The sequence below is a fragment of the Telopea speciosissima genome, chromosome 9 (assembly GCF_018873765.1).
Source record: "Telopea speciosissima isolate NSW1024214 ecotype Mountain lineage chromosome 9, Tspe_v1, whole genome shotgun sequence".
Lineage (NCBI taxonomy): Eukaryota > Viridiplantae > Streptophyta > Magnoliopsida > Proteales > Proteaceae > Telopea > Telopea speciosissima.
This window is the reverse complement of record NC_057924.1, coordinates 62784081-62796867: the sequence shown is the minus strand read 5'-3', so window position 1 is coordinate 62796867 and position 12787 is coordinate 62784081. Positions and strand designations below refer to the sequence as shown.

Genomic DNA, 12787 nt, shown 5'->3' with positions numbered 1-12787 from the left:
GGTGGCGTATACAACATTTTCTCATAGTTAAATATAAAAGTAGGGAGAATGTTCTCTGTGCCGCAGTGCAGGCAATGCCCATGCACATGGGTCAGCCACTTAGGGGGGCAAGGTGGTCTTTACACCCATCCCATGTGCCTGGGTGCAGCCTCCACTGCATCACAGATAACAGCGCCCCCATAAAAGTAGTAAGTGAACTTGAACTAGGACCAGGGTTTAAAAATCATAATCAGGAATGGAATTGTTCAGAGCTGATTTTAATCCGAATCGGATCTGAATCAGCCTGAATCATTCCGATCCAACTGATTCTAAGCTATTTTGTGGTGAATATAAAATCGGCTCTGGAATTGGGAATCGACCCTTGAATCCGATTCAAGGTGGATTACAAAGAAAATGACTATGAATCAGCCGATTCAGTCGATCCAATTCCGATTCAGGCAATAACAATTAGGAATGGTGGAAATCGGAATTAATGTCAACCAAATTCGATTAATACTTGTACCAGACCTACTTTGCTCATTAATTCTGTTCTTATGAGACTTGTCTTCTAGTTTGAACTAGATTCTGTCAGGGATTAGTTATTTAATAACAATAATGCAATGTTAGTTTTCATTCAGAATGGCTAATCTTCAAAACCTTGGGCTGAAATCTGAAAAACTCACTGGATAAAATCCCAAATAAATAAAAGCATTTGCATAGCAAACTCTAGAGAGTAATACAAACTTGAATACAAAAATCAATTGCAAGGCCCTGCATACAGGTAGGTATTGAATAAAAATAAATTCCCCACCCAACTTCTTAAAAAGAAACTAACAAACTTTCCTTTGATGTGCAAAAAAACTAATAACATACACCAATCTAGAGACTGAAAAATGAGGGAGAAATATAAACAAACAATAAAGCTAATAACGCTTTCCAAGAATAACACCTATGACCACAGACACCAATGCTACTCCCAGCACGAACTTTAAGGTCATGACAGAGGAAGAAGAAGTAGACTCATGGGCTTCAACATGAAGCCCAGAAGATGAAGATGCTTGAGGAGATGCTGCATCTGCTTTTTTCTTACTCTTTCTTTTTGATGGAGTTGACACAGTTGATCCAAGGTCTCTAGATTTCACCTCAAGTCCACCCTGAAACATACAAGAATTGGGATATTCAGATTAAACTGGAAGATTTTGATACAGGATAATGGCATGATGCACAGTATGGATCTTTCCTGAACATAGTTGAAAGAAATTAATCATTTTCTTATGAGTGAAGCACAAAGTATGCAGTATAAACCTTCCTATATATACTGTGTATCAACCGTTTAAAGTTAATATCTCAACCCATTACCAAGAAACCACTTCAAACACTATCTTTGATAGGTTTCTTCAACACTAGAAACAACTAAGAAACAAACATCTATTCACCAAACAATCTACATCCATGTTGACAATGTGAAGCATACACTTTGCAACTACTGACATTAACCTCTAAAAATGGTTAGTAACTTGCATTAATTCAAGAAATAAGAGTTTCTTTTTTTCAGATGGGTGACAAGAAAATGGTGTAAGATTGATATGAAGAAACAATGAAACTGCAGAAGTAGGAGTTCCTTCAGTCAAGGATATTAGTTTCCCGACTTGAACCCACGACCACTAGGCCGCAATGGAGCAACCTTACCGTTGCACCAAGGTCCACCTTCTACCTTGAAACACCAATATATGGATATATTTCCATTTTAACATTGTATGATTAATCGTTTCTCCTAATTTGAGGACTTAGATAGTTGTTTATGCTACTATATTCAGCCTTCGATAAGCCCTGATAAAATAGAATTCAGTAGTAATTGTGCTTGCCTGATCCTTGGCATTGATACTTGCTAACTTCACCTTGTTTTCAAGTTCCTCAATCTTCTTTTCTAGTTCAGCAGTCTGACTGGATCTCTTCTTCAATTCATCCAACTCTGCACTGACAGCAGCAAGCTTTTTCTCTTCTTCATCCTGCAAGTGTTATTTAGGGTTGACATAAAGTGTTTAAGAGAAGCTCTGACAGGAAGAAATAGTTTTCATGAAGGAACAACAAAAATGATTTGTTCTTGAAATTCTGATGACATTACAAGAGGACGAATAGAAGACACCAAGTTAGCCAAAAAAGGATGACATTTAAGAAATTGGATTACAGGTTAATGATTAAGGGCTTCTGTTGTGTTTGGAGTATACAGTTTACTTGGAAAAGAATATAATTAATTTGACCCAAAGTGTGTATTCAGAAAATAGATAGCTGACCTTTTCTTTTATCTTTTCACTGGCAAGCTGCAGTTGCTTCTCAAGCTCTTCAACTTGCTTTTCGAAAAGCATGATTTGTTGGCTCTTTGCCTCAAGCTCCTCGAGTGAATGCTTCACAGAAGATTCTCGTTCAAACTCTTTCTTAGATTCTGCTTTTTTCTGTTCAATTGGACATTCTTAGTCAGTTATACACATCTCTTCAACAGTTCAACAAGCATATTCTAATTTATTATTTAGGACATTAAGCTAGGTCAGAAGATTAGTTTTTAAACTGATTCATAGATATCAAAGCCTTTCCATGGAACTCCTTAAGAGGAACCATTTTCATGATGCATGCTATGCATTTGAGATTAGTGACTTCAAAGATTTAGCAGCAATGAAGAACTCTGACAGATCATCATATCTAACATTTACTGGCAAAACTAGAACAAAAGTGGGGTTTGAAAAAGGAAAAAAAAAACCAAAATTGAACAGCCTACCCAAAAAGGTTTAAAGAAAGAATAATAAACTGTAAGCAAGGGATAACCTGTTCATCAACTGCCAAGTATGCAAGATCGAGCTCCTTCTGAAGTTGCAGTACTTTTTCACCTAAAGCATCTCTTTCCTGGACCTTTAGTGCTTGCTCATCCAATTTGTTGGCTAGTTCAGCCTCTTTCTCAGCAGACACAACTTTAACTCTTTCAACCTTACACCAGTGTAATTTGCAATTTGAGATCATTTAATTTTAATTAACGCAAAGATGAGGAGGATATTTTTAAAAATAACTGCTGTACCTCTTCTTTCAGTTGAGTCTCAACCAACATCAATTGTTGTTCAAGTTCAGTCACCCGAGTTTGCAACACAGATTTCTCAGTAACCTCGACTTTAAGACTTTCCAGCTCTCCAGTTAAGGTAAGTTCCCTTGCCTTTTGTTCCTTCAGTTGTTCTTCTAGTTGGACTATCACTGTTTGAAGTTCTTTTCTGGAACCTTGGTGTGTTTCATTGATCATGTTGTTCTCTTCCATAAGTGAAGATATCTGCAAAAGTGTTTCTTGCTTATATTAGACAGCTGGAGAATAAAATAATGACCGAGTATATTTCCATTTAAGCCTAATTATTAACCAATCATCTAGAATGGAAATGAAGTTTCGTAACATTATAAGAAATGGTGCTTTCATGATGAACACCTGAGCATGTAGGCTTTGCCTCTCAGCAGTGAGCTGTTCTGTCAAATCTTCTATTGCCTTTTTTGAAGATTGTAAATGTTCAAGAGTTTCATCTTTCTCAACAAGGACTGCCGACAGTGTTGTTTGTAGATCATTCATTTTGGATTCACAGGCTGCAAGTTCCTGGCTAAGTTTCATGTTCACCTCAGCTAGCTCTTTGCAATCTTTCTCACACTGACGAGCTTTAGATTGTGTTTCTTCAAAAGTGATCTCCAGATTCTTTAATTTCAGTGAAGTTTCTTCTAAGTCGAAGCTCCGAGTTTCTGCAACAGCCATTGCATCATGAACCTGTTCTTCATACTTTGTTACTTGGGTTTCAAGAGCATTCAACTTCTCATTTAAGGCTTTTGCTTCTGAATCTTTATGAGTGAATTTCAGAATTGCTTCTTGTAACTGCATTTCAGCCTCTGTGATTTGGGATTCAGTAGTAGATAGAACATCCAAGGCTCTTGAGTGCTGATCTGTCAATTCAGTTATGGTATTCATGTGTGACGCAAGTTGTTGAGCAGCTGCTTCCTTTTCAGCACGAGCAGAACTTAGCAGTTCCTGAAGCTCATTAACCTTGTTTTTGAGCTGGAAGTTAGTCTCAGCTAAGATTTCGTTCTCTGAGAAGGACTGGGCAGCTCTATCTTCCGCTTCCAAGACGTTTCTTTTGAGATCATCATTGGTGCTTTCAAGAGTCGATACTTTCATCACACTCTGATCCAAATCAGCCTTCAAAGAGGCAGATCTTTCAGCTGCTTCAGCTGCTTGCTCTTTGTAAAACTTTGATTGGTCTTCAAGAGTCTTTAGGTTTTCATACAAGGACTTAGCCTCGGAATCTCTAGTGGTGAACTTTCCTATTGCTTCCTGAAGCTTTACCTCTAAATCCCGGGCTAGAGATTCATTTAATAACTCCAGCTCTGAGCTTTTTGCGGTAGCCTGCTGTATTACTCTTCCTTGTTCTACTAATTGTTCTTCTGCAGATTTAAGCTTCTCCTGTATCTCACTCTCTCTAATTCCAGAAGCCCTAAAATCTTTCTCTATGCTCTCGAGGTTCTCTTGTGTTGATTTCAGTTTGTTCTGCAAGGCCTCTAGCATATTTTCAGCTTCCAAAAGCTTCTTGGTGGAACTGTTCAATTCATCTTCAAACTTCTTCTTTTCTTCAGTAATTGCACCCAAGCATTTGGCCAATTCCCTTTCTTTTTCAGTTGCCACTTGTAGTGCATTTTCAAGGCTAGATGCTTTTGTTTGGAAAACCTCTAGTTCTACTGCAAGTTCAGAAGCCTTCTGAGAAAATTGCTTGGATTCTGATTCAGAATTTCCACATTTTGCTTCTAATGTGCTTATCTGTTCTTCAAGTTCTCGTACTCTGTGGTTTGTTGTTTCTAGGAGCAACTCCAAATCACCCACCTTTTTGCCAGCATCCTCTACTTTGAAATGAGACATCTGGATCAACTCTTCCAGTTCAAGGCTGCGTTGATGTGTTGTATTAGCTCGACCCTCATGCTCAACACATTTTTCTGCAATATCCTTCAGCTCTAGTTCAAGCTCTGTGTTCCTCAAAGATGACTGGTTCAAAGCAGATTCCAACTGGGTTATCTTTCCATCATATTCTTGCATTTGGTTCTTCAGCTGTGCCTTTTCTTTCTCAATTGCTCCCAACATAGCATTGAGCTCAGCTGTCTTCTCAGAGATTTCTTTAAGATCTCTATCAGCATTGCTGCTTTTGAGTTCCTCCAAGTTTAGCTGTTGCTCAAGCTCAGCATTCTTCTGTTCTGACGATATCATCCGCATCTCAATCTCTCTGATCTGTGACTCTGCTTTTTCTACTGCTGCATTTGATGCTCGGATGATCTCCTCAAGTTCAACATTTTTCTGCATAGCAGTGGAGGCAGCTGTACCAGATTCTTGATGGAGCTTTTCAAGAGACTTCAACTTCTGTTCCAGATCTGCATTACTTGACAAAGCTTGAGTTAGAAGAGAATCTGCCTTGCTGAATTTTTCATTTGATATCGTTAACTTGGTCTCAAGATCACTGCACAGATCCTTCATTTGTTTTACCGTACTGTTAAGATCAGCTACAGCTGCTTCCAGAGCATTTTTCTCTCCAGTCACCTTAGCCAATTCTTTCTGAACAGTTGAGAGTTGTATCTCCTGATTTTTCAATCCATCTTCAACCAGTTTTCTCCTTTCCAATTCTCCCTGCAGTTTCAATTTAACATCTTCCAACTCAACAACCTTAGCCTGAAGATCTTCTTTGGTCGAGACAAACAGATTCTCTAGAGACATAATATCTTCCTTCATCTGTGCTTCTGATGTTTTGCGTAGATCCACTTCTTGGCTCAGTTCTTTTACAATAGCTTCCTTGGAAGAAAGCCTCTGCTCCAGATCCAGCCGCTGTTCTTTAGAAAGCACCAGCTCCTCTTTAACTACAGATAGCTGTGCTGCAGTATTCTTTAGCTCTTCATCAATACGCTGACTTTCCGCAATCTTGTCGTAGAGGCCCTGAAGTTCTACTTGTAGAGAACTCATTTGATCTTCCATCTCTTTTGCACTCAGTTTTGTTACTTCAAGCAGCCTTTCGAATTCTAAAGCTCTCTTTGTCTCAGATTCAGCATGTGAACCACTCTGCCTACTTAGCTCCTCAAATTTCCGTGCCTCGCCTGCCGATGATTGCAGCTCTTCCTCTAACTGCTGCATTTTATTTCTTGAGCTCTCAAGCTCTACAGTAATCAGTTCCAGTGCTTCTTTCGCATTGATCAACTCCTTTTGCTTTCTTTCGTGCACTTGCAATGCCTCTTGGAGACTGTTGAGCTGTGACTGGTACTTATCCTCTACTTGTATAATCTGTTCTTGCAATCTTTTCTGACCAAGTTCAAGCTCTTCACAGAGCTTCACACTTTCATTCAGCTTCTCCTTTGTAAGTAGAACCTCCTCCTGCAGCCGAGCATTTTCAGTTTCAGAACGCTTTAATTCTCCAACCACTTTTTCCAATTCAAACTCAAGTTCTTTGATCTTCTCTTGAGATTCTAACAACTCTCTGCTAGCCATTGGATTGCTTGAGCTTCTTTCTATGACTGCTGGTTTATCTCCAGCTGCGGCTGCTTCGATTGAATGGGAACTGTCCTTCATCTCTAAGCATTCCTTCTCCACTTTTATGAATTCTCCATCTAGAGAAGCTTCCTCATCTTCTTTGTGTCCTTTTACCTCTTTCTCTAATAGCCCATTCGCTAGAATATCTTCTTCACCTCTTTCCACCTACAATATGAAATCATTACAGCTATCAATCATCAAGTGATGGATTGAATCGTCATATATTGATTGTTTCACTAAGTCATTGTTGGGAATAGTCCCACATTAACTAACTCTATGCTATTGGATGACTTCATATGCCATTTGGGCCTCTCAACCTAAAAGCTTAAGCTTTTGGAGTTGGATAACTTGACAATCATGAGCAATTTCCTCTTATATTATATATTATAACAATGTGTTTGAACTACAGAACGACTTTGGAGTGGGTACACCTATGCATCTGGGTTGGTTTGCAATCACATTAAAGCAGCAGCACAAACCAGTCGACCTTGTGTGGGCAGCTAAATATTTGTGATGGAAGAAGATAGTCTCAAGTATTTTGTAAAGGAAAGTGGGGTTCATACAGTGTGGATTTCTACTCTTGGCCTGAAATATCTTTTCACTTAAATATATCTCTTTTTACACAAAGTTGGTGTAAGTCCACAATTTTGCCCAGTAATTAACTACTCTAAAAGATCTGCAAAGTGTGTGCATCACAGGGAGATGTACAAATATACAAAAAGATGATGCAGCAACTAATCAAAAATTATACTTACCCTTCTTAAAGTCGGGTAACTAGGTAAATAGTTCATGCCGCCCCTAAAAAGGATGCATCCATAAAGTGGAAATGATTCCCAACAATTCTATCTGTTCTCTCTTTTATGTTCTAACAATCATAAGTTACAACCACTTGTGACACTATCTGCCCCCATAAATGTTAACATTCCAAAGAGGGGAGGGGGGGACAATTTCAACTTCTCTATGCTTTGTATACCTAACTCCCTCTCTCTCTCCCCCACCCACCCAACCAACCTGCCGCCACCCCACACACACATTTTCATGCAGTAGCCAAAAGCTTATGCTAGAAACTGTAAGCGAACTCAGAGTTGCAAAAGAAAATTCAAGGGAAGGTATGGTGAGTCTACTCCTTGTAGTATGCTGTTAGATAACCTGAACTATCAAAATGAAATGCAAAAAACAAATATTGATTGTAAGTACTGCACATGAAGTATTGCAATCCCACCCTCCATTCGTCCGATTATTTGTTATCTATTTAATCAATAAATGGTTGAAATTTTTTACACAGTGATCCATGGGGGAGGGGTGATGACTGAGTTGGTCATGTTTAAGATCTTGTGGCAGGACTAGTAAACTGTAACCTTGAATTAGTCAATTAAAATATTGACCAAAAGTGCTCTAGAACATGGAGAATACTGATTGAACCATTCAGGTTTTAGAGATTGACCTGGTGATCAAGTTATCAAACCAGTGACAATGTATTATGGAAAATAAAGGACTTGATTTTTGGAAATAACAATGTCCACTACTCCTTTATACATTGCCACAACAAATGTTTAAATATATCAGCATAAATGAAATAAAGTATCAACAACAAAAACATAAAAACATATCATAGTTTCCCCTTTTTTCTCTGAATCAAAATTATTCATAGTTTACATATGTATTCAATGGTGTAAAAATATTAAACATTTCAATACATTAAACACTCGGAAACATTTTTAATAAATCAATTTATGCTTTTATGTATTTCTGTCTAAAAGTCATTTACTTCATGTGGACCGAGTTCAGAAAACAAGAGTTTCAAATACTGAAACGAAACACATGCAACACTGCAATGTGCCTTCTGCTAGTAAAGATAACAGATTTGGTCAATCGATCATCAAATAAAAGTCTGGTAGGAGCATCCCATCTGTTTTGTTCTTCTTGACTTATGAGCTGCGACTATGTGTGTGCATTGTCTGGTCATGCTCCTCCTGCCCAATGTGTTACTGCTCCCAGTCCAAGTTGGACACGGACTGGGCTTGGACAGGAAAATGAGGCAAGTTACCAAGCTTCGGCTTAAGATTTTAACTAAAACTGAGGATAAGCCCAACCCAACTTCGTTAACTTATGGGCGCCTAAAAAATGGGGCCTTTATATAGATAGGCCGGGTGAGCATGACATGGCTAGCCAATTCCTAAGTGGAGGCATGTTCCTATAATGTTGCTATACTAATCCTGTGGCTGAGAATTTTCAAAGTCTTATTTTAACTGCGTCACATTACAGGTAGAGTAAAATGAACTTAAAGACCGAAAAAAACAAAACAATTAAAACAACAAAAATGTGCCAACAGACAAGTTCCTAACAATTAATCTTTCGCCGTTTACTAGGCAAATTTAGTTTTTAACTTGCATTTCAGAGAGTGGCACCTAAACAACCACCACACCGATATGATATCACGATCAACTGATCAAGTGGGCCCTATTCCTAGCAGCCTTGGCTTATATAATAAGCGAGGAGAGCATTCCATCATTTCATCCTAAATTGAGTAAATTTAAACAAATCTGAGAAATCAAAGCAACCAAGATTACCTTAACCTGGACATCGCCCTCGGGCTTGCTCTCAGCCACCTTCGCTTGAACTTCCGAACTTGTTTGAACCTCCCCTTCCATGGGTATCGCGTTCTAGGAAAAACTGCGTTTTTTGGCCAGCAACCACCGTTCCTCTCAAACCTGGAAAGCCATTAAACGCACACTTTGTCAGAATCCAATGATACTAGAAGGCAATAACGCAAGTACATAGTACATACAGGGGAAACTAGAAAAAAAGTTGGTGAACGTGGACCCAAGTAAGAAATGCCCATCATCATCAGCCCATGGTATAGGGACGGGGACCCTAGAGGGCCCTACTTTGAATTCTGTGGGCGTTATTAACTCGTAAGTGGAAAATGACGGGCAAAACATAATATCAAACCAAGACTGGTCTGGCAAACACTTGATCCCGGTTCGAGTTGGGTCAATGTCTCGATTCACTCTTACGTTGACTGCCCCTATTCAACCACCACATAACGGGCTCACCCATTTCGAGCTCATTAATAGGCCGTTACCATCAAATCTGACCGGCATCTGAGTCAACCCATTGCCAGCCTGGGCCTCTGGACTCTACAGAAGAAGAAAAAAATCCCGAGAGTTCAATTTTGAAGTTCATGTGATACGAATTAATCGATTCAGACCATGGTTTGAGGTATCGGTATCGTATCACCTGTATGAGGCGATACAAACAGGTTTTGCAAGTGATCAATCTTGATATCGTATCGATACCATATCAGTGACACGATACAAACAAAGGGTAAAATAGTCAGAAAACCCATAATTAAAGGAGAATAAGGGATAAATTTATCCAATACGGCCAATTTATGTCGATATCAATCCAATACCGTATTGGTTTCTGGGTTGACCGATACCTGTTACCTTGCACTAAAACCATGATCCAGACCGTCCAATTATTGGGATCCTTGTACATCGATGAAACCAGTCTTACTTGCTTGCCGTCCATTGAGATGACTACGATCATTTGGTCAACAGTGATTCCTGCCGAAGTATTCACGGGACTGATTCGTTGAATAGTCAAAAAAGGTCAATGGATCTAACACCCCAAAATCATAAAACACGGGATAGGTTCCAGGCATGCGTAGGATCATAACCTCGCGTGATAGGAAAAAACTGTTCAGATCTACACCATTAAAACTGAATATTTCGATTCAATAAACAAATTTTTTCACTTTCAAAGATGACAATCAGACGGTTAATATCATCATTTCCACATCAAGTGGGCCCAAAACCCGTATGGATGACCGACCAGGCCCTTTCTCAAAGGGAAATGGTGGCAAAAGTACCAAAAAGTCGAAATGTCACAATAGAACCACCGACGTTGGCCCTTCTTTAAGTTGGTCATCCAACGGACTATAATTCACCATATCCAACATCAAAATAAGGTCCCACCAAGGTCTAATGCATCAAACTCAACCAGACGATTACATAAGAACGAAAAATGAACGGCAAAGATTTAGTGCATAGAGTTAATATGTTAATAGCCAACCTACGTGAGTATAACCAAAAGCATGGTTCGCACGTCAATGATTATATATACCTCTCTTTCATCACTTGCAGAGAGTCCCAAGGGCTAATTAGGAATCAGAATTAAGGAAAATCACTCAAAATATTGCCTTCTTTTCAAGTTTGGGAAAGTAATAATAAAAAAATATAAAAAAAAAGGGGAAACGGTAAGTAAAATCTTAAGATCTAGAGATTAAAATCTTAATAATACTATTAATTCTACTTAAAATTCAATTAGTACAAGTAAAACGGCAAGAGTAATGCATCGCAACAGAGTGAAAAACGGTACCCTAATATCTAAGCATTCAGATCTACATTCAAATAATAAAAAAAGAGAAGAACAACAACAACAATAAAAAATATATTTTATTTCTTCGAAGATTATCGAAATTTCACGGAGAAAAGGAAAGTCGAATTGCTCAGATTTCAGAAACAGAGGACAGAGGAGTTTTCGAGATAGATTCCTTTCAACAAAAATTTTCTAAACAAAATGATCATCGATTCATAATCATAACATTTCCGACGAGAATCAAATCGAAAAGGCGCAAAACAGATCGACAACCATGATTTTCTTCACTTTTTCCATTAAATCAAAATTAAAAGTGATCATGCCAATTTCATCAAATCGATCGAAGATACATGAGAACACACATAGATAACACTATACAAGACGGTTTCACAGTTGAAGAAGAAAGAAAATCATAACACTACTGAATCGTGGATGTATTGAACAGTGATTCCGATGAAAATCAATTAAAAAAAGAGACTAAAAATAGCAGATTTTATTTTAACAGAGCGAGCTGAACTTCCCACACATCCTTAGATTATAAATAGGAAAACTGAAAAGAATAAACAACGAAGATTCTCATCACACTTTACAGTCTATGGAAACAAAAAATAAGACCTTTTCAATCCAGGTTTTTGGCAAACAAATACTATGATTCTGATCTCAGGCACTAACCTCAGTCGAGGAATCGCTTTTGAGTAGCTTAAATTCTTCGACGACGAAAAAGATAATCACAGAGAAGATACATAGAATCACAAAAGAAGAAATAAAATATCGAAATCAGAGTCAAAATAAGGAGAAGCGAACGGAAATTCTTGCCTGAAGATCGAGAGACGGAACTCTGTTTTAAGGTTTCTTCTTCTTCAACAAATCGATGGGCTTGATGAGAGAGAGAGATTGAGAGAGAATGAAAAGATTCTTCATTTTAAGGAATAAGGATTGCTGTCAAGTGGACCCACTGGAGCAGCTAACTCAACGGGAGGGTCGGGTTCGAACACGCGGGTAGGAGACGGCCATTTTCACCTCTAAATTTGCTCCAAATTACCAAATTTATCCTTACACCAGAGCTGTAAATGGATAACCGAAAATCCGAATTCGATCCCCATTCGTATCCGTTTAGGGGCATCCGTATTTGATTAGAGATATCCAAAAAAAAATTCGAATACTTCGATAAATATCCGAATCCGAATACTTAATTATAAAAAATTAAGTAAATAATGATCTTGAGGGTTTTTGAAGATTCAACAGGTTCTAGAATATGAGGATAAAAGAATCATGATCTAAAACTATGGATTCAGAGTGAATTGTATCCACTAGGGGGAGGAAGGTTCGGGTTACACAAGGCAGAGGTGTAAACGAATCCATCCGAATCCGTTTAGAAGTATCCGTATTCGACCAGGAAATATCCGAATCCGATTACATCCGATCCGTATTCGAGCCGAATCCGATCCGTTTACAGGCCTACCTTACACCTCTCTCTCTCTCTCCCTCCCAAAGTTAAAAAAATTGGACCGATCCAGATTTTCCAGGTTTGGCTCGGGTCGGCCCTGAATGGAAAAATCCTATACACCTGAAATATACCGATTTTGGGATTGATTCAGGCTGATCTAATCCAGATCGGATTGGAATCTACGGATCTGGTTCCTTGTAGCGCCCAGGGAGTGTCCAGTAAGGGTTTGGTTGGGCCGCACACATCTCGGTGCATGTCCAATCAGACATCAAGATGTGTGCGGCAAAACCCAATGGTTGGATCCCCTGGGCACTCCCTACTCCCTGGGCATTGGACTCCTGGAAAGGAGCTCAGCTGATACCGATCTGGATCCCGAGATGTTTAAACCCTACTCTCTCTCTTTG

General features: G+C 38.8%; 1 protein-coding gene across 1 annotated transcript; it reads right to left on the bottom strand.

Annotated features, from left to right (window-relative positions):
• Nucleotides 1–718: 718 nt before the first annotated feature.
• On the bottom strand, nucleotides 719–11815 carry LOC122639604 (myosin-11-like). The gene is made up of 8 exons (XM_043832480.1): nucleotides 11753–11815; nucleotides 9124–9264; nucleotides 3440–6718; nucleotides 3047–3289; nucleotides 2800–2958; nucleotides 2274–2432; nucleotides 1845–1988; nucleotides 719–1133 (listed from the first exon to the last, which is right to left on the bottom strand). The coding sequence occupies exons 2-8, from the start codon at nucleotides 9202–9204 to the stop codon at nucleotides 903–905; spliced, it is 4296 nt and encodes a 1431-aa protein (XP_043688415.1). The 5' UTR covers nucleotides 9205–9264; nucleotides 11753–11815; the 3' UTR covers nucleotides 719–902.
• Between the last annotated feature and the right edge of the window lie 972 nt (nucleotides 11816–12787).

Coding starts and splice junctions, on each gene's coding strand:
- LOC122639604 (XM_043832480.1), bottom strand. CDS start 9,204: ATGGAAGGGGAGGTTCAAACAAGTTCGGAAGTTCAAGCGAAGGTGGCT. Junction 6,719..9,123: donor AGGGCGATGTCCAGGTTAAG/GTAATCTTGGTT, acceptor TTCATATTGTAG/GTGGAAAGAGGTGAAGAAGA. Junction 2,433..2,799: donor ACTTGGCAGTTGATGAACAG/GTTATCCCTTGC, acceptor CCAATTGAACAG/AAAAAAGCAGAATCTAAGAA.